Below are 23,393 nucleotides of genomic sequence, written 5' to 3'. Positions count from 1 at the left end.
TATAATCTTTCTGACATGCTTGACAACTTTTCAAAAATGGTGGATGATAACGGTTGAACTATAGTTAAACATATTATTTCTAAACTACACTTCTTTCAGAGTAAATAAAAAATTGTGAAGCATTAAGGAAAGATTAAGATAGAGAAATGGACGGCCCGTCCATTGTGTATGGATGGCTATCCATATAAAATGGACGGTTGTCCATATAAAATGGACAGCCATCCATTATGTATGGGTGGCTGTATGGACAGGCGTCCATGCAAAAATGATTGTGGACAGACGTTCTTATAAGTGGACTCCCGTCCATGTGAGTCCATCTAATATAGACGAGTGTCCATTATCATTTTTCGCATGAACATGAGTCCACTTCAAATGAACACCCGTCTAATAAAAATGGATGGTCGTCCATTTCAAATGAACGCTCGTCCAATAAAAATGGGTAGGCCGTTCATTCGCAAAATATTTCTTAACGTGCTACGTGGCTCGTCTGACTCAAGTCATATGTCATTCGGTTTAATATTTCGGTACAAAGCGTCGGTATCCATAACATTATTGTTATAATAAAATATGATTCCACAATGTTATCATAAATATCAGGGGTATAATGGGCTAAGTCTAATAGATTTTGGGCTTCTACTTAAAGAAGCCCATGAGATAAAATTAAACACGTATTGTCAGAAATTTAATTACGTCAAAGCCATTGTTAGATCCGTAGATTTTTTGGCTCTAAAAAACCCAATTAAACATTTACTCCCTACAGTTTCACAACACCAAATTCGTCCTATAATAAATCACCAACTTTGTAGCAAAAATGGAGAAATACGTAATAATAGTATCTCAACAATGCATAAAATAGCATTGCTAGGTGGGAAGTAAGTTTTGAAATTTGTCTCAAATAATACCCTCATCATTTAACTAGTTAATGTGTTCTCTTCAATGATGTTTAACCTCCAGATTCAATTAATATAATGATCTTAACTTATAATTGACCTTAAAAATTGTACAATTCCCATCGTTAATGACTATTCTGATAGAAGAAATTTAAATACGGAGGGCTAAACTAAATGTGTAGTGTCTATGACATACTTAATGACGTTTATCTCTTCTCCGAAACCAAAACCTAGTTGCCACTTTTAAATTTTTCACCAAAAAGCTTAAGTCAGCAACACCAGACATGTTAATAAAACACTATAAACACAAAAAAACCATTACAATATGAAAAGTTTGATAAATTTATGTAATAAAGCCCACTTGGCTAGAGCCCCCTTTACTCTTTCTCTCTTCTCTTTCCGGGACATTTGGTTCAGAGAATGTTGTATTACTGGAAATATTATATTAATGGAAGGATAGATAACCTTGAAGATGATTGGGAATCTTATTAAAAATATGTTTGGTTAGATATGATTAAATTGATGAGTATGTTATATTGATATGTTTGATTGGGAGGAATAAATTTGTCAGTATGTTATATTTTAGGGTTAGATTACTAAACAGTCCTTATATTTTAATAATATTATTAATTTGTATTTTATTGTTTAGCCCCAACATTTCAGATTTAGCTAAAACACCCCAGCAACAAAAAAAATTTAAAACTGAACAAAAACACCACACCCACCTTCCCATGACCGTTGGCCACCAGCAGTCACTTGAACTGCACATGGTCAGTCAGATTTGGCCAATCGTACACCAGTAAGGCTATTTATGACCATGGATCTATGATCCAACCGAAAACGACCAGATCTACAGTTGTTTCATGACCAAAGATGTGGCAGTGAAATAGTCACAGATCTGGCCGTTTCTGGCCATGGATCTGAAACGGCCATGGATCCATATCCATGGTTAGAAAGGGCCGTTCGTGATTGAAGACGATGGCTGACTGTCGACAGTCCTCTTGGGTAGCTGGGGGTGGTTGTGATCTTGGGTAATTTAGTTAAAGTATAAGGGTAACTATGTCTTAAAAATCTTGAGTATAAGGCTAAAATTGTCCATAAACTTATTGTAAACTGTTTAGATAATAAGGGCATTACTGTCCTAAAATTTTATTAATAAGGGATAAAATTGTAATAAAAATAAGATTACAAAATAATCTCGAAATATCTAAGAAAATGGTAGTATTTAGATTACCACCGGTTTTAGAAGATTAAAGAGACCCCAGTTCCCAGTTTCCTGCTGAATCCGGGAGGTATCATTTGTATATTTCATATGCTTGTCCTTGGGCCTGTAGGTGCCTTGCATTCTTGAAGATTAAAGGACTCGAGAAAGCCATTACTTTCCCGGTTGGTGTTACGTATTTAACAAGTCTGTTTATTTGTAAAACTCTATGTTATGATCATGTAAAGATTGTTTGTTGATTTGTTTCGCAGTCAGTTAAACTGATATGGGAGAAAACAAAGGAAGGTGACGAGCATGGAGGCTGGGTTTTTCCGCCTACCAATTCGGAGGAACCAGGAGCTGAACCTGACCCTCTGTGTGAGCTTGCAAGTACAAACTACTCTGGGAGGTTCACGGTTCCTGTATGTGGACTGTTTCCATTCTTTTGGTTTTTGTTTTTAATGCTTGCATTAATTGTTCAAGTTGTGTGAATGATTTTGTTTTATAACATTAATAGGTTCTATGGGATAAGAAGATGAAGACAATTGTTAATAATGAGAGTTCGGAGATAATTCACATGTTTAATACTCAATTCAATGATATAGCGGAAAACCCTGCTCTGGATTAGTATCCTGCTGAACTGCAAGATCAAATTGATGAGACTAATGAATGGATATATAATGGGATAAACAATGGTGTTTACAAATGTGGGTTTGCAACGAAGCAAGAGCCCTATCACGAAGTAAGGAATTTTCATCCTACCGTAGTATTCAGGCCTTAAAACCATTTTATTATTGACATCCTTATCAGTTGCTATGTAGTCTAAGAATTTTCATTGATCTGTTCTTCAGGTTGTGAAACAACACCTTTACTTAAAGTGAAATTTGATTTGATGGGGGTGCATTGTAATTTCAGAAACTTTTATGGAATGCACTCTAAAAGCTGTGCAGGCACATTTACAATATTACCAAAGAGCCTATGCCCAATGTTATATATCAAACTCTTTGATAATATAAGGTTCATCCATCAGGTTTGAGTAGTGTTATTTAAGCCCATTCAAACCGTGAATTTTTATATTATTTACACAGCGAATAAGGTGCTTGGACCATTTTACTTGGACAATATCTATTTTGATATGTTATACATCATTTAAGAAAAATTACTATACTTCTTATTATGTTTGATTCAATTGTAATACAAGGAAATGATATATTTAGCAAAGGACATGATCAAATAATAAGAAATTTTTGTATATGATCGAAAGGACAAAACTATTGTCTTCATGTTACTATAATTAAACTTTTTCATAATTATTTGGAATAATCCATCCATGGTTTAATATATTAGATAATACTATAATTTACTATAATTGAATGGATATACATAAGTTGTATTATTAAAGAATTTTAGATAAAATAAATAGACTTAATTGAGTTTCGATTTTGAAAGAATCAGGTACCCAAACCGTAATCGATTTCCACATTTGCAAGCCTTGTCTTATTTTCCTTTTTCTTTTTTATTACTTTGATTTTATGTCAAAAATCGTGTTATCATTCTCAACATCCAACATAAGCTAGTCGCGAGCAATCTGAGCAATTATTCAATCAATCTCCATATTACTTCAGATCCAGATATCGTGGGAATGACTAGATCAACAATAATCACGGCGTAATCATAGCGCCCAATCATAAGAATATCAGAATTGTAATTCAGATCAATTGTAATCCCCTTAATTTCGCTATTTTCTTTGTACAAATCTTGTATATAAACCCCCTCAAATGATGAGGAAGGGGCTAAGAATTTGACATAGGAATTATATTGTAATCTTTTACAACAAATACAAAAACAGTGGACGTAGGCTTTAGAGTTAATCTCGCCGAACCACTTTAAAACTCTCATTGTCTTTACTTTATTCAATTTTACATACATTGCTGATTATTCTTAATCACGTACACATCAGCTCCGATTCTAGCAAGGTCGATCGGATCTCACTGGTTGGTGCAAATTTAATCAACAATTCTATAAGGGCTAAAAACATAGCTTTTTTTAATTACAAGGATAGGATGTGTCTATTCTTTGAGTGAATTTATTGATATAATTTTTCAGTGTTTAGAGTTCATTTTAGCTAGACTTCTAATATCCCTTTGAAAAAGCTAGTGTAATGTGTGTAGATATGGTATACCTGTATAAATCCCTTGAAAGAAGGTAAGGTCTGAACTGGACATCAGAGGCAAGAGATAATCGATGTGAAGCCTGTGTAAGCTGGAGAGGAAATTATTAATACAGCCGTAATTCTGCCTGGAATGTACAGAATATCTTTGTATCATTTTGCATGTATTATCATAACGCGGATAATACATTACCAGTAAATTGTCTGTTCCAACAAAGTGTCTCAATCAATTTCCTCCTTTTGAACAAGGCCGACACGTTCAACGTTTGATTGTAAAGGATTTGGGGCTTGGGCATCCGCTAGCGTGATTATAAAAGCCTGTTATTGGAGGTGAATGGCGTAAATTTGTTGCCAGAAGGGGACTAAAACCTGGTGATGTAGTTATATTATTCAAGAAAGAAAACGAAGTTACAGCAGAAGTTTATTACGGGATCAAACCCGTCTATAGTTTTTTTTTAAATACTTTGTTAATGTGTGTTTGGTAGTTGATTTAATATTGTCTATGCTTTTGTTTGGGTTTGGAAGTTTGATTTACTTTTTTGGTTTGTTTTCAGATTGTGTCTATATAAACTCTAACGTATATTGCATCTAGTACCATTTATTTTATTTTTGTTTGAGAGTTCGAGGGTTTTGTATACATCTTGGTTTGATATAATAATATCTGTGGTTATATTATACTCTCAGTGAGTTAGAAAAGGGGAGGTAGGTGGGTGGGGCTGGAGTGGAGCAGGAACTTTCAACTTACTTAGTGATTATGTAGTTTCTAAAGTTGGCCAATACAAATTCTCCACTAGTCTTTCTTTTATTTACATTTTTCTGCTCAAAAAAATAACTTCACTTTCAGCTCAATTTGTTCTCAAGCTCTTCGTCTGCTTCATCTACATTCATCTCTCAGGTCAGCTGCCATCACTTAATTACCTCAGATCTTGAGATCAATTTTTTTTTCTTCTTGGTATTATGACATGAGTCGGTCTAAATTTTAGGTTTTTCTTGGTAATAAATGATTAAATATTAGGGTAATAAAATATTGTGAAAGAGATTTTATAAGGCATGAGTTAGATTCCAAAGCATTGTGTACGTGTGCGTGGGATCTATTTTTACTTATGGCGACATGAAATCATGAATGATTCAATCACTAAGGTGTTTTATTTGTTGTAAAACTTGTTGAAGTATGGAGTAGTAGTCAGTTTTAAGCAGTTATTCACATAAAATTGATTTTCTTTTCATTCTTTGTTTCTTTCTTTAATAATTATATTTGTATTATTTTTTCCATTAAATTTATTCAAACAAGATCCTGAAAGGTATCCTAGCATCTCATCTTATAATCATATGATTAAATTTTAAGATTAGCACAAGGGAGTAGTGCGCATGCATGAGAAGCCCTTTAGTTTAATATCATTTACGTAAAGTTTATGACAATTTCCTTCAAAAATATGTTAGTGTAATACCATTGAGTTAAAAGTATATAGAGTATATCCATGGGTTTTACAAGCTGACTTTAGAGGAGCTTAGTCTTTGTCTCCTTTGTCTAAATGAGTTCTGGTATATGAGCCTCATCTACACCTAAGATAGGAGTTCTACTATTTTGTGAGCTTCATCTAATCCTGGAGTAGCATTTTGCTACATAATATCAAATGAAGAGAGCATTGGCTAACTGTATTTATGCTTTGTGCAATGGTGTTATTCTTACTTTAATTTGGCTCAGTATGTTGGCTACTGGTACTTAATTTCTTAATCATTGGCCTATTTAATTGCTTCTTAATCAACTTATCAGAGGCTCCTTACTGACTATGGCCAAGCCACATTGTTTGTATGTAAATTTGATCAGATTTGGTAAGAAATATATATTGCAATTCTGAAATGATCAGATTTGGTACGAAGGATCATTGCAATGCTTAGTCAAGATTTTATATTTGATGGTTGCACTATTTTGGTGCATGGATTTTCCAGAGTTGTTCTAGAAGTACTGAAGACAGCAGCACAAAATAAGAAACTCTTCCGAGTTTTCTGCCCAGGTTTTGTACTTATTTTCTCAGAACTTCTTGTCATATGCATTGATTAAAGTATGCATTATCTGTATTATATTGAATTTAGCGGTATTGGAACTAGGATCTAGGTATTTAGTATTTCACGTACAAAGTGTTTGATCTTGTATTTGTTGATATAACTTTCAAGACTTGATTTGAAGTAAGCATCCTTCTGTTTCCACTTAATTTTTCCATATGAATGGTAAAAGAAAGGGTTGTGTTATCAGAAAAGGCTCAAGACGCATCTAGTAAGTATTGTTTAGGTTGACTGGCCCGTGTAGCCATGACTGACAACTTTAAGAGTTTCACTCCTCTCCATCATTTTGTTACTTTAAAAGTTGATCTACATTGAGCATGCAAGAGTTCTTATTTTATTTTATTTTTTATTTCTTTGTTTTGAATTGCTTTAAAATGCAGAGGGAAGGCCAGACATAATTGGATTACGATTGTCCAATGAGCTGGCCAAACTTGACGTTCCCGTGAGTTGTCATGCACTACAGGCTTCAAGTCCAAATCGAATGTCGTCGTCAATGTTTCACCCTGTTCATCCTTAACTTGCTTTTGCTGGACAGCTTGCTTTTGCTCTTGTTCAATCTTCTCTTTTTGGAGAACTTGTTTAGCTTCAACGTTGACTGCATGCTTAATCTCCTGTGATGTGTGATCCTCAATTTGTAACATCTTATGATCTTCCTTGACTTTAAAAATTTCTTTAGAAAGTGTTTTATGCTTCTTGTCTTCTTCCATAACTGGTGAGGCATATATTCTCTGAAGAAAACTTTTTTTTTTTTTTTAATTTTTAATTGTGATTCTACATCAAACTATCAAAGGCTAATTGAAGAACATCAAGCAATGCATGGTCAGGTCGTAAACCAATTTGAGCTCGTATGTTTACATTCAACCCATTAAAGAATCCTAAAGCTACACTATATGGATGTTCATTATAGTCAAGGTGGAGTAACAACCATTGATATTCAGCAATATATTTTTGGACAGATCTTTGACCCTGATGGCATCTTTGATACTATTGTAACAAGATATGCTCATAATCAAGAGGAAGAAAATCTCTCTGTAACAACTATTTCATCTTGTACCAGGTTCTGACTGGTGCTTTCCCCTCGTGAAATCTTTTGGATTGTAATCCTTCTCACCATGCAGAAGGTCCACCCTTCAATCTATACGCAACAAGTCTCACCCTTCTTCCTTTAGGAATCTCCATATATTCAAAAAACCTATCTGTTTCCGCAATTCACTCCAAAAAGTCTTCAATATTTAAATTACCATTAAAGCAAGGAATATCTACCTTTAATTTGAATTCACTAGTATCTCTATCCCCATAATCACTTCGTCCATATCTAGCATGCCTCCCAAAATCTGCAAAGCAATCATCTTTTTCATCTAAATCTTCCACGTAGACTTGCTGTCTATGCCTGTTTGTAAAAATTGGTCTACTGACATGTTGTCCATGAGCCACATCATCTTCGATACGTTGCCTCTTGTCATTCCAATTTCTATTGGCATCTTCGCTCAAAGCATCAAGCAGACCTACAATTTCTTCAAAGCGTCGTTCCAAACGCTGGAATCTGAGATCCATTCGTTACTCCAAAGCTGTCAATGCCACCCCTTGCGAGGTCTCAGTTCCCTGATCTTCGTCATGAGAACTGCTGCCGCATACAACTTCATCACCTGCCATTAGATCAGACGAATTTTGCATGCTCTGATACCAACTGACATAGCGAGTTAGAGTAATAAAACTAGGATAGCACTCGACTAACCTTTAAGGTTGATAAACAAGTCTCAATCTAGAAACTTAAGCCTCAAAGTCTGAGATAAAATTTGAATAATTCATTGAGTATTCTTTCTCTTCAAAAGAAACGAATAATAAGTTTATATAGGGTGTTGACAACTAACCTTAACAAGACTCTAATTAAAAAAGGAAGTAAAATCCTAATTATTGACTAATTATAAAATAAGAAAGTAAAATTTAACTAAATTTAAACTTCTTAAATCAACTAAACTCCTAATTAAAATAGAAACTACTTTAATTCCTAATATGAAACTCTAATCAAATAAAGAAAGGGAAACAAAATTAAATCATAATTTAACACTATTTTCACTACATCATGGATCTTGTGTACGAGACTACAACGGGTCCAAAATATTGGACTGACACCCTACCTTATGTGGGTACGGTTGGACCCGCGGGTACTTGCAATGTTCATAGCAGTTTTCAATTATGACAGTTACATCCCCAAAATTCCTGTAGTTTTCAATTATGACAGTTACACCCCCAAAATATTGGAATATTTTTTGCATCATAACATAACCTTATAGAAGCTGGATCAATTAATATTTGGGATCTATTTTGTTCGATGTTTGAACACTTATAAGTTTGAATTGATTAAACATTACCTTGAACCCGATTCTACTTATGAATTCCTTTATATATATTAAATACCAAATCCATCACTATCTTCTTCAGGAATACTATATGAATTCCTTTAGTTTTTGTCTCTTTTAGTTATCCCCTTAATATCTCATTCCTTTTGTAGATCACTTGTGGTAATTAATTTAACAAAATATTATTTGTTACTTTGAAATTCAATTTAATCTACAAATATGGAAAGTTTGAATTAATTAATTATTCGGAAAATAAATCAGGTTACTTTTGAAAATCTAAAAGGAGAAAGGAAATCAAGTAGCTTAAGGAACTTGACCACATTAATAAAGTAGATTTATCCCGCAAATCCACATGGCATGACTTAAAATATTAAAGCAGGAACTAGTAAGGATTTCTTTTTCACAAAAGTTGAATGGTAGGGTTATGTTTTCACACACTGTTAGGGCTACTGGAGGCTGTCCGCAACAGGATAGCTGGTGGCAGTGAAATGATGACCAACGACCTTTAGCATTGTTTACTGTTTATTGTTAAGAGAATGGACTAAAAGAATCCTTAAGAGTTTAGAAGAACAATACTGGATATTCAACAAACATTATTGCCCTTGCCAACCTCGGATAATGATACTGCAATTGTTATATGGTAATTTTTTTGATTTCTATGTTGTTGTTTAGATCAAAACACTTAAAAAAGAAAGTCAAAATGGAAGGATTAAATAAGATGAAATTGATGAAGTGGTACCTTTACTTTATGTCACTTATTTGAATGTGAAACTTATTCCTTCACCATAGTCGTGTCTGCTTTATTTATTTTGATTTTGGCACAGCACCAACCACTCATCATAATTGAGACAAATTTATAAATGGTATTGATAATAGAAATTGGGATTAATAAGAAATTTCTAGACATGGTCAAATGTTTTTCAACTTGAATGATTAAATATTGGGAGATCAAGTAGTATAATAGTGTTTTTGTTCCATTCTCTTTGATATTCTTCCTTTATTATTAGAAAAGAATACAAAAAGAAGATATCTTTATATGTTCGACAAACCTAACTTTTGGTTAGTGCTAGACAGTTTGAACATTGGGGTGCATGTGTTAGAAGGGATTGTTTTTCACATTTTAGAATCTCTCTAGTCAACAAACTTTTCAGTGAAAACAAAAAAAGAAAAAAAATATTAAAAACTTTAGAACCTCTCTTTTTAAGTTCTCTAATTTTCTATGAATTTCAGAATTGCATGCTATCATCCATTACGAAAGATTCATGATTTCATCCCTATAAAAAGATGATTAATATTTTTTCAAAGAGGATGTGATTATAGTGCTGCTGATTACTGTTATATGGCAATAATTGGTTTATGATATTGATATCTTATTTATATTATGGAAACAACATTTGAATAGGAAGAAGGAAAAAGGAAAAAAAAATGATAATATCCTCAATTAAAATTGCATAAAAAGACAATTATAAATTTTAAAGTACATGCACATCTCTTTCATTTTTTATTTATTTTTAATTATTCTACGCCCACAAATTGAATTAAAAAATAAAATTTGAGGTTTTATTCTTCCTAATTATCATGGTTTATGAAAGAATTTCATATGAGTAAATCATGGCTTTGTATAATGTTATTAAATATATAATTCTAAGTATAAATTTATTTTACAATCAAATTGGTGTATTTGAAAAACCATGGGCATCTAGCTTTGTTTATTGGTCAAATGAGAAAATCATGAATAAAGGGAAAACCCCAGAACTCTTGTCTCACCAGCAGTACTACTGACTCTACAGTTGAGATAAATCTAATAAAAAGGAAAATTATTCGTGATGCTTAAATAATTAAACATCATGAATAATTTCATGATGAGTGTTGTACAAAAAGCCTAAACCTCCTATATTTATACTTGTAGTGATTCATTTTGTAAGTTTCTTATTATTGTGATCTGATTGGAAAAATGGGTTTGATGTTTTTTTTCTTTTGGGTGAATGGTAATAGTATAAAAAATGGGTTTAATGTAATATAAATTCAGAAATTTCTGTTAAGATAAGTCAAAATAAACACTAATTACATATTAATATTTTTATTCACTAATATTTTTATCAGGGTAAACCAAAATTCAGAGAGGGTAAGCCATGACCCACCCAAAACAAGGCTGGGTCCGGTTTATACGTGTATTTACATATCAATATTACACATGCTTGACACATTAGAAGGGAAAAGAAAGTTGAGGTAAGGCTGGGAAGAGTAGCATTATCAATATAATTCTCTGCATGTGGGAACAACTTAAATTCAATGATTTTCCGAATTTTAGACAAGCAACTCAAGCCCATTTTTCTGATTTTATATGAAAAAAAAATACGAGCTAAGTGGATATATAAGATTACATTAGAAAGACAAAAATAGAAGCATCTGGTATCAAAATATAGACATTAGATAAGTACCCTGAAAGAGGTTAAAAACTTGACCATATATAATAATGATATTAGAATTTTAATTTTGTTGCTTCTCACCTTTTTTTTTTTTTTTTGACTAATTTGCAATGTTTGAAAAATTATTAATGATGCTTAAATAATTAAACATCATGAATAATTTCATGATGAGTGTTGTACGAAAAGCCTAAACCTCCTAGATATACTTGTAGTAATTCATTTTGTTCGTTTCTTATTATTGTGATCTGATTGGAAAAATGGGTTTGATGTTTATACGTGTATGATTCAGATGGCACCGTTATCCAGTCTCTCTCACTGCAATTCTTACTTCCAAACATGAGCAAGAGATAAATCAAATGCAGTCAATTAACTCTCATCGGAAGTTAATCGAACGGTTGTGTGTTTTTGTAATATCAATTAGAGAGTTTTTGCTTAATCAGATAATCTTATCATTTTTAACTTTTGGTCCACAAAAAGGCATTTGAAAGTTTTTGCTCAGTGAGTGTGCATGAAAATCTTCACCTTGATCCACATGTCCTGTCACCCAACTCTACTCACTATCTGTATAAATATACAAACAAAGACCTTCATTTCTCACCTTCATTTCCACTCCCTCGCAATCACTCTCTTTCTGTTTCTTTGAGAGAAGAATAATGGCTACATTAGTTTTTGAAAAGAAACTGACACGGACAGACATTACCAGTAAATTGTCTGTTCCAACAAGGTGTCTCAATCAATTCCCTCCTTTTGGTCAAGGCCGGCGCGCTCCAGGTCTGATTGTAAAGGATTTAGGGCAAAGGCATATTGAGAGATACTGGTCTTTCCGCTTGGCCATCCGCCGGCGTGGTTATGCAAAGCCTGTTATTGGAGGTGAATGGCGCAAATTTGTTGTCACAAAGGGACTAAAACCTGGTGATATAGTTCTGTTCTTCAAGAAAGAAAACGAAGCTACATCAGAAGTTTCTTACGGGATCAAACCCGTCTATGGTTTTATTTAAAAACTTTGTTAATGTGTGTTTGAGAGTTGATTTAATATTGTCTATGCTTTTGTTTGGGTTTGGAAGTTTGATTTGCTTTTATGGTTTGTTTTCATATTGTCTATGTAAGTTTGCAACTAGTACCATTTATTTTGTTTTTGTTCGAGAGTTCGAGGGTCTTGTATACATCTTGGTTTGATATAATAATATCTGTGGTTCTTATATATTCATCTCTCAGGTCAGCAGCCATCACTTAATTCCCTCAGATCTTGAGATCAATTTTTTTTTTCCTTGGTATTATGACATGGGTCAGTCCAAATTTTAGGTTTTTGGTGCAGCACAGTATCTTCTTTCTTTCTTTAACAAAATTACAATATATTTTTGGAAATTAAGTTTTAGATTTCAGATCGAGGGTAGCATCTTCGTTTTTGGACTCCTTCTCCTTAGAAGGAGGGACCTTTTCCTCAGCTTTGTGCTCAGGTTTCTTTTCTTCAACACTCAACTTCTCAAGAAGACCAGCAGTTGAAGTTGCTTCTTTATTTTCCTCTTTAGATTTAACTTCTGTAAACATTTCCATGATATTGATCTAATATTTTCTATGCTTTTGTTTGGGTTTGGAAGTTTGATTGATTTACTTTTTTGGTTTGTTTTCATATTGTCTATCGTCAGTCTTAATTTTAGGTTTTTGGTGCAGCATATTATCTTCTTTCTTTCTTTAACAAAATTACAATATATTTTTTGGAAATTAAGTTTTATAATTTCATTTTTGTCTTTTTATGAATGGATCTGCTCACTTGCTCCAGATCTCAAAATCAAATATCATATTTTCTTTTTAATTATTTTTTTGTTGAAGAAATTATAAGAATTATAACATGTTATTTATTTTTCAACTTTACCTGACAGGGGTCAATATAAGTTTTTGGTGTTGGCATCAAAGTATCTTCTTTTCTGTTTTATGAATGGACATGTGTTAAATTTGAGTTTTTCATGAATCTTTGATATAATTAGTTTGGTTCTTACCAAATCAGTTGAATTCCTAAGGAAAACTATTCTTTGGATTTTCTTTTTCAACTTCATCTGGATGTATGTGTTTGATTCTTCTCAAATTAGTTGATTAATTAAATTAGGGCTTTAATTGGTAAAGTGAGTTTTAAATTACACGTTATATCCTGTATTTATGGTGACATTAATTAAGACTTCTTTTATTGTTGTTTTGTATATCTATGAGTTCCTTTGATTCCGTACAGTGATTGTTTTATAAATGTAGATCTCATTATTTTAATTTCTGCTTCCAATCAATTGTTAGATAATTAAAAAATTTAGGATATGGCCACGTGTTTCTCCGCTTAAATGATTAAATGTTAGGGATAATAAAACATTGTGAAAGAGATTTTATAAGGCATTGTGTACCGGGTGCATGGGATCTATTTTTACGTATGGCGACATGAAATCATGAATGATTCAATCACGTATAAGCTGTTTTATATGTTGTAAAACTTGTTGAAGTATGGAGTAGTAATCAGTTTTAAGACTTGTTGGGATCTTGTTCTATTTTCTTTTCATTCTTTGTTTCCTTCCTTAATTATTATATTTGTATTATTTTTGCCCATTAAATTCATTCAAACAAGATCCTGAAAGGTATCCTACCATCTCATCTTATAATCATATGATTAAATTTTAAGATTAGCGCAAGGGAGCAGTGCGCATACATGAGATTGAGAAGCCCTTTAATTTAATATCATTTACTTTTCCTTCAAAAATATTTTAGTGTAATATCATTGACTTAAAAGTATATAGAGTATATATCCAAGGGTTTTACAAGCTGACTTTTGAGAAGCTTAGTCTTTGTCTCCTTTGTCTAAATGAGTTCTGGTATATGAGCCTCATCTACACCTAAGATAAGAGTTCTACTATTTTGTGAGCTTCATCTAATCCTGGAGTAGATGAAGCTCACAAAATAATGTACCACATATGACTTCAAATCTTGGTGAACTTTTTAACTTTCTGTTTGTGGTATAACTTTTGAATATGCTGCTGTTCTATCTGAGATATATGCATGGTTTGATTGTGAGCATGAAATGATAAATCCATGTCGAAGGGGACTTCATGCCCAAAGCCTATAACCATAAATAAAAACCCACTCATCAATAACCCTATGTCAACCTTCGTGAACCAAACCCCGGCACCCTGGATAATCATCCATTTCCTTCTTCTCACAAACCTGGATGCCAAATGCCGCGTAAAACAACAACTCAATCACAGTATGAGTATGAGTTTGAGAGCACTAATGATTTTTTTTTTTTTTTTTTTTGGCTGCTGAATCTGAATTTGGAGATGGAGCTCAACTTTATATTAAGATTGATGTTGAGATGCATTTGTGGGTCATTTTGTTTTTCTTCGTAATTTTCATATACTTTTTGTATCTCAAATAGTAATTTCAAACTGTGAAGACATGCATGGATTGATCATATTCATTAAGAATATTCCGTTTATTTCTACCTGCTGTGATTGTTTTTATTTAATTAATATCAAGTTTTCAATAATTTCTAATATTTCTATAATTTGAAAACAATAAAATTCATATTGTATTAAAGAAATCCGTAACTTTTATTTTATGTTAAAATACTTAGATATTATCTATATTGATATGCTATACATCATTTAAGGAAAATTACTTTTCTTCTTATGTTTTATTCAATGGAAATACTTTACAAATATTATTAGAAATGACATAATAATTTATAAATAAACTCATAATCTTTTTTTTTTTCATTTTTAATCTTTAATTCTTAATCATAAACCCTAACGCTAAATCTTCAAAATCATTAAAACATTTTTTTTAATTTCAATATCTCTCTTTGTTTTATGAAAATATATTATTAAAATTATAGAGGATGTAATCACACAACGAGATGAATCTAAATCTTAAAAAAAAAAAAAAAACAATTTGAAAATGAAAATAAAGGGTATATAAACAAAAAACCTAATTAAGAAATAGAGAAAAAGTGGTGTAAATAAAAACTATAGTTAAGTTTGAAATTGAGGAAAAGTACAGTAAATAGAAACCTTAATTAAATTTAAAATTGGAGAAAATGGATAAAAAAGGAAAATCTTAATTATATATATATATAAAACAAAGATGTGTTTAATAGCAACCAAGAATATTGATCAATTTAATGCTTTATAAAAACCTTACCATGGAGGCCCAATATGCTGTAACAGGCCGGGATGACGTCACTTGTGTAGGCCTAGACACTCTACTGAGGTCAGCCCAATGTCTTCATTGCAGACCCTAGCACTACAATCTTCATTTCCTCCTTTTCCAAGATGCGCGACTGAGATCTTCCCTCCTCCCTCAAACTCCCCTGGGCCTAGGTTTATATTCAAAGCCGTAGGGTTTTCAAGTTCTCTTTAGTCTTTACTCTTTGGTCTCCTGTACCATAAATTCCTTCAAATGCTTGCTCCAGTTATTTTGACTCGTTGGGGTTAGGTGAGAGTAGACTCTCGGGCCCCGTCAACATGAACACCGTGATCTTCAGTAGTAGTAGAGGAACAACGTTGCTGAAAGTCTGAGACCTTGAGTGCTAGAGATGCAAAACTGAGATATACTAAACTTTAAATTCCATTTTCGTGGCAATATGTCAAGCTTTAGGCATCTACTATTCAATAAGTTGTCAAAGTAAATCTTTATCCATCTTCCACAGTAACATTCAGTAAATACTATTTCAAATTTCTAGTTCCTGTGCACGTCTCTTTGTAACAATGTGTGTAATTAGTGGTGAATAATTCGATTGCTAGTGGTTTAGAGTCAGATCATTACTGTTTTCTGTTTGGCTGCTGAGAAAATAAAATGTTTGTTGTTTTGGCTAGCTGATGTGAAAGTTTTGCTATTTAGGCCATGTTTGGTTCATTTTTTTTTATCTATATTCCCAATCATATTCCCCAAATATTGTTTGGCACATTATTCTAGAAATATTAATATATTTTTTAATTACATTTAGACCCCTTAAGCTTATTAATTTCATTAAATATCCCTAAAAAAAGTTTAAAAATTAACAAAAACACCCTCATCAACCCATATTTGCCTTATTCTGGCAACCACCGTCGGTGGTAGCTGGAATCTATACAACGGCCTACCTGCAAACCAGAAATGACCGAAAGTTCACCGTCGGAAAAGGCCAGATCTGGCCGTCAGCGACGGCCAAATCTTGGCCATCGTTGACCGAAAACGACGGCCAGATGGACTTCTTTTGACGTTTTTTTACGGTCGACGACAACATTTGGCCGTAGATCTGGCCTTTCCGACCAGATCCGTGGTGGATATGATCGGAAAAGGTCATAGCAACGAGTTACGACACAGATCCGACCGGTCTGTTTTGTAACAAAATTTTCCGGCCAGATTCCGACAGTGGTGGCCCGAATCTGGCACTATAGGTGGTGGAGGTGTTTTTGTCATTTTATATATTAGGGTCTTTAATTAAATTAGCAAACCAAATGGCTTTTTCATAAAATTTTAAAGTTTACCTCGTAATACTCCCCTATCCAACTACCCAATATTATTCCCAAAATCATATCCAAAATAATGAACCAAACGCACCCTAGTTATTTTATTTAGAAGTCCATGGTTGTGGATCTTGTTTTTGTCTTGAATTAAATATATCAATTGTTAAATATGCTAGTTAAAAGAATTAATGGTGGGTTATGCATAGTCTCTGCATATCTAATGCAAATTCTTTATTGAATTCAAAAAGGATGGAGTAAACAAAAACAAAATTTCAGGTTCTTCAATACATCTTGAATATTAACAAAAGAAACGTTGTCAATAATGTTGCAACACATCTTTGACACACATCAAAATTGATTTGCAGAAAATCTAAAAAAAACGTCAACAAGAATATTAACATAACATTTTGCTTCTTCTTCTCATAAGTACTTAAAACAGTTGTGATTCCATTAATATATAACTTACAAAGTGATGAAGAGATAATTATGTACGAACTAAACAAATGAAGAGAAACACCTAAGTGTGAAAGAAAATCAAGTCTGAATCAACAACGCCTTGTATGAACTAATCAACTAGTTCCGGTGAAGTTAATAGATAAATTAACAAGAGACAATCAAGCAACTTCATGAGTTACAACATTCGCTTTACGAGGGACATAAGAAATTCACTCTTCTTTTATCTCTCGCAATTGCTCTTAAAAAGAGGTTAACATATCTCCATTATTGACTATAAATTAGCTAAAAAAAAAAAAAAAAAAAAAAAAAAAAAGGTGAGAAGCAACAAAATTAAAACTCTAATATCATTATTATATATTGTCAAATTTTTAACCTCTTTCATGGTACTTATCTAATGTCTATATTTTGATACCAAATGCTTCTAATTTTGTCTTTCTAATGAAATCTTATCCACTTAGCTCGTATTTTTTGTTTTTTTTTCATATAAAATCAGAAAAATGGGCTTGAGTTGCTTGTCTAAAATTCGGAAAATCATTGATTTTAAGTTTTTACCACATGCAGAGAATTATATATAAGACATCAATAATGCTACTCTTCCCAAAACTTATCTCAACTTTCCTTTCCCTTCTAATGTGTCAAGCATGTGTGATATTGATATGTAAATAAATTGATGATACATTGAATGACTTAACAATGCTTATATGATCACACAAGTATTGGAAACGAATAGTATTACTCCTAAAACATTGAACAAGAAAATCTAGACCAAAAAAAAAAAAAAATCAGTAATGAGAAACAATATTTAAATATAATCATCAAGACGAAACATAGATGCAACGAGTTATCTTGAGGAAGATATAAGAATGATTTGTAACATGGTTGTTAAAGTTTCTTACTCCCTTACATGGCAGTCGACGTGACAGATATGACATCATATGTCACGTCACTTGTCGGCTACGTTATTCAGGAGTCCAAAATTTAAAAAAAGTTTGAAAACCCTAAATTTCGAATTTCAAACACAAAATTTCACATATTACCTTAACCCAAGATACTTTAAATGTGGACGAAAGGGGTTTGCTAAAAGACAAATTGTTGAACTCTTTCGACTGAAAATCGACTTCTTTTACCATAGAAATAGTGAGTAAACAAGTCAATTTATGGTTTCGAAGGTAATTATCAATAAGGGTTTACTTAATTTTATCTTTTTAACAACTGTTTTTAGGACTTGATCACTGTAAGGTTTTTTTTTTTTTTTTTTTTAATATGGAAATTTTGTATGGAATAAGTGGAATGTTTTATTAGTGTGAGATGGGACTCAACTCAAGCCTATCTCCTTTAAATGAGCCCAACTTTTGTCACTATTACTCCATTTAAATATCACTGTAGTTACAGGCCTGTCCCAATTGGATTGGGTCGGGTAATGGGCTATCCGACCCAAACCCATACATTCCTTCATTTCCAAATAATGTTATTAATTAGCCAAACAAAAAAATAAAAATAAAAAATAAATATTATACTAGTTGTTGTCAAAATGTGTTGTAAATTTCATATATTAAATGATAACCCATTTTTCAAATAAAATTTTCAAAGTATTTCTACTTATTTTGTTTTCTCTTTTTCAAAATTACTTCTACTCAAAACGAAATTTTGTGAAAAACACTTTCAAACAAAAAATAAGGTAAGTATAATTGTGGCTAATTTGTCAAGTAAAATGCTAGTTCTATCTTACATATCCTTAAAGAAAAATCTAACTATCAAACGAAGAGGTTAGGTTTAATATGTTTTTAAAATATTTTTATTAATTTTTGAAATTTTCAAAAATTTCTAAATTATTAATATTTTTATTTAAATAGAAAATAAAATTTAGATTTATTACATAAAATAAATTGAGTATATTTTTTTCAAAAACTTTTGTTTTTTTTTTCCATTTCATCAAAATTCCTCACTACAAGTCTACAACCAAACTGTTGGAATGATAATTCAGAAAATACAGGTCAAGAGAAGTCGACTGAGATACTTGAGAGAAGTCGAGTGAGACTTGACACTTGAGAGAGCTGGGTTTAAAGGGGAGCGTTAGAATATTGAGTAGTAGTTTGTAAAGTGTCAAAGAATAAGGGGCGACCTGTAATTAGCCAAAGTGATGTCGTTTTGGTTTAAGTTGTTAGTTAAGAAGCAGAGATGTTAAGCTGCTTCCTTTTCTCCTTTACTTTACCAAAAGTTTGCTGTCTTCACTTGTGTTTTCTGAATTATCATTCCAACACAAACAATGTAATCCCATTTTACGTATAAGACATCAATGATCTTGGCTATGTTTGTTGAATTTGTGGATTGATTGGCCGAGGAATTGAAACGATAATTGAGGTCCATTTCAACAAGGTAAGATTATTGTTGTTTATTCATTTAGTTCCATACTTTCTCCAAACAACACAAGTTTTCACCTCCCTTCAATGTTACTATGCATTTTCATACTGCTGCCTTAGACTTTGATTATAACGGAATATTTTTACTTCGTTTGTAGGCTAGATCAAAGGAAAGAGATGAGATTGATGAAATGCTACATGCGAACAGAGACCGTCGTCGTTCATGATTGGAATGAATGTTTTAGGATTGCTAGATATAGTGAAATCTTATTGAGTTTAAGACTTGTAATTCAGATCAAACTTAATTAAGTTCTGGATACTGTTTTCGGTTTAAGTGCTTTTTTTTTTTCATTGCATTTAAAAATGCATTAATTTTCACTCTGGGTTCCCGTTAATTGTATGCCTTAACTGGTTCTTGTACACTGGTTGGTTATCTGTACCTGACAAATGCAAAACGCTTGGAAGAAGTCATGGGAAAGCTGGGATTCTCAACTGTTTCTTCTACACAGCCCATTTTAGAGGAACAAGTAGCAAGTTAATTGCTGAGTCATGCTGTTTGTGGCATTTAGCTCGAATATGCAACAGTCGAGAGGATTTGCACGATCGAGACAGAGTGAATAGATAGGCAGCATGTAATATGCCATAGTTAAGTCATGCATGAAAATTTTCTGAGAAGTGGTGGTGGCATTGTACACCAGAGATGGAAGGGAAGCTGGGATTTTAAGTGCTGTTCACTCAAACTTCATGTATGTTTAGTTTTAGGGCATTGGACGCCTCTGCAATTTGGCATTGTATGATTTTGGATAAAAAATGCCTAGTAAACTATTATGACTGCCCACATCAGCTTCCATAATGTGTGAACAACTGCAGCACCGCACCTAAAAAATGGAAATATTAAGTGTAAAAGAATGAAGAATGAGGAGAAGTTAATTGTAAATTGACATTAATTTATTGACATTTATGTACACACCTGGGTATTCAAGATCGGAACCATCTAGCATTTGCAATTTGTTACATCCTTTTAGTATGGCACTAATTCTGAGCTCCCAAAAGTTGCCCACTGATTTTTTTTTTTTTTTTTAAATATTTGAATTTTTGCCTAAATTTTGATTATTTAATGGATTATATTTATAGAATGAACGCGTATGATCGAAACACTATCCGTATGAAGAGGAAGAAGAAGAAGAAGAAGAAGAGGTGTTATTCCAGTTATCTGAACTCTGAACAGATTTGAAGAAGAAATATGCATGAAGTAGAATACAAGCATGAATGAGATAAGCTGTTCAGAGGAGAAATGTGCAAGAAGGATAGACATATAGAAGTACATGACAATAATACCCCTAAAATAATATTGTCATCACCAATATATTATGACTTTTATCATGGGGTTTTATTATTTGGAGACAAATATTCTTCAAAAACTCATGAAAAAAGTATAAAATTTTTAGATAATTCAAAAGAGAGAGCTACTGTTATTTACTATAATTTAATAGTAGATAAAAAGACTTAAATACCCCTGCCTCATAAATAAAAAAAAAAACAAAAAAAAAAAAATCAAATTCATACAATAATTCATCAAGGCCATGTATTTTCTATGTCAAAACAGAGGAAAAAGCATGAGATTTTACTGAGCTTTTACTTTTCCAGATTCACATAATTATTCTTTAAGTAAACATCTTCTCCTCATAATAAATCAGTTAAATTCTTTCCTTTAAAAGTGTCTTCTATATTTTGCATCACATTCTTTCTTTCTTCAAGAGCAGCTTGTCGAAAGTTTGATACTTAAAATCAATAGATTTTTTGAACTATTCTGTGAACTATTCTTTTATCTTTATGATAATTTGTAGATAGAAGAGACTTCCTATTATTAACCCCTTAATCAGACTCTTAATTTATTATATCTAATGCTATTTTATAGTAATAATATATACCGTTTCAGCAAAAACAAACAGTACAGATTGTGCAATAAAGTAAAAAAAAATATGATCAAAGAAAAGAATGAAGAAATCGCTTGAACAACACTTATACCTTAACTAGTTTCAAAGCAGAACTTTGGTAATTTGGAATTGTTACTTGGTCTTTTCCATGCACTATAAAAGTTGAATGGAAGTTACAACACTATCACAACATAAGCAAACCAAATATTTTGATTCTGATCATTCTCTGTTTAATCACTTTACCATCATTCAATATGGCTGAAGCGCTTGTGGAGATAGTGTTGGAACAATTTGTTTCAATCATTCGTCAACAAACAGAAGAAGGGATAAGCCTGATTGTGGGTGCTGAGCAAGAAGTTGAGAAGCTTCAAAGCAACTTCCTGTCCATTCAAGCTCTGCTTGTTGATGCTGAGAGCCGACAGGTGAAGGAGAATACTGTGAGAGTATGGTTAGCCAAGCTGAGAGACGTGTCCTATGACATAGATGATGTGTTGGATGAGTGGAACACGAAGCTTCAAAAATTAAGAATTAAGAAAGCTGAAGATGCTTCTAAGCCTCTAAAAAAGGTATGGTCCCTTGTTTCTTACTATCTCAGTTGTAGGCCATTCGTTGTGCGTTATGACATTGCAGTTAAGATAAAAGGTCTCAATAGAAAATTAGATATTATTGCTATTGAGAAAGAGAGGTTCAACTTTAGATCAATCACTGAGAATAACAAAGAAGTAGAACGACCAAAGACAACCTCTTTTATTGATTTAAAGGAGGTTAGTGGAAGAGATAATGATAAGAATTCACTAGTCGATTTGCTCTTGAGTCAAAGTAGTCAACAACAAGTCCTCCCCATAATCTCGATAGTAGGGATGGGAGGAATCGGCAAGACAACTCTTGCTCGATTAGTTTTTAATGATGATAAGGTGAACACAAATTTTGATAAAAAAAATATGGGTGTGTGTTTCTGAGCCTTTCGATGAGCTCAGGATTGCAAAAGCAATCCTTGAATCTCTCACAAATAGTCCATCACAATTAGTTGAATTAGAAACTGTAATGCAAAACATAGGTCGAGAAATTGAGGGAAAGAAGTTTCTTGTTGTCTTAGATGATGTATGGACTGAAAATTCTGAAAATTGGGAAAATTTAAAATATACTCTCAGGTGTGGATATCTAGAAAGTAGAATTTTAGTGACCACACGTAAGGAGAATGTTGCAAATGCCATTGGAACCACCAACATAATCTCACTAGGGATACTTCCCAAGGAGGAATGTTGGTCCTTGTTTTGTCAACTTGCATTTTCTGGAAAAACGAATAGAGAGTTTGAAGAAATCGGTAAAAAAATTGTTAAAAAGTGTAAAGGTTTGCCTCTTGCTGTAAAGGCTTTACGTAGTCTTTTGCGCTTTAAAAGAAGATTTGAGGAGTGGGAAAGTGTCTTAAATAGTGAAATAAGGGAATTAAAAGAGGTAGAACAAAAGATTTTTCCACCTCTATTATTTAGCTATAATGATTTGTCCTCTATATTGAAAAAGTGTTTCTCATATTGTGCTATTTTTTCAAAGGATTATGTGATAAAGAAAGATGTATTGATCAAGTTATGGATGTCACAAGGTTATCTAAGGTCAGAGGCAAATAAGGATATGGAGTTAGTTGGTGAGGAGTATTTTGAAATGTTAGCAATACGTTCTTTGTTTCAAGATTTTCAAAAAGAAGAACATTATTGATATACGTTCTTGTAAGATGCATGATATAGTACATGATTTAGCTCAATTCTTACCAAAATGAATGTTATACAATAGAGGCAGATGGTAAAGGAGAAATTGAATTAGAATCTTCTATGATAAAGTTAGACATAATGATAAACATTCAAGGAGGGGCCTCATTTTCTAGCTCTATTTATACTAGAAATATTTTTCTACGTAGTCTTGTGGTTGGTTGTAATTATGGTAGTGACCCTAAGTAGTTTTGTCAAATTAGTTGATCAATTACATGTCTAAGGTCATTATCTTTGAATAAGTGCCCAATCGAGAAAATTCATGTAGAAATAAAAAAATTAG

General features: G+C 32.4%; 1 protein-coding gene and 1 pseudogene across 1 annotated transcript; both read left to right on the top strand.

Annotated features, from left to right (window-relative positions):
• Nucleotides 1-1,868: 1,868 nt before the first annotated feature.
• LOC116132710 lies at nt 1,869-2,972 on the top strand (annotated as a pseudogene).
• Nucleotides 2,973-21,601: 18,629 nt separating this feature from the next.
• LOC116132709 (putative disease resistance protein RGA4) lies at nt 21,602-23,060 on the top strand. The gene is made up of 2 exons (XM_031418378.1): nt 21,602-22,261; nt 22,899-23,060. Exons 1-2 carry the CDS (start codon nt 21,602-21,604, stop codon nt 23,058-23,060), a joined length of 822 nt encoding a protein of 273 aa, XP_031274238.1.
• The last annotated feature ends 333 nt before the right edge of the window (nt 23,061-23,393 follow it).

The sequence above is a fragment of the Pistacia vera genome, unplaced genomic scaffold (genome assembly GCF_008641045.1).
Source record: "Pistacia vera cultivar Batoury unplaced genomic scaffold, PisVer_v2 Contig259, whole genome shotgun sequence".
Taxonomy (NCBI): Eukaryota; Viridiplantae; Streptophyta; class Magnoliopsida; order Sapindales; family Anacardiaceae; genus Pistacia; species Pistacia vera.
This window is presented reverse-complemented; position numbering and strand designations above follow the sequence as displayed.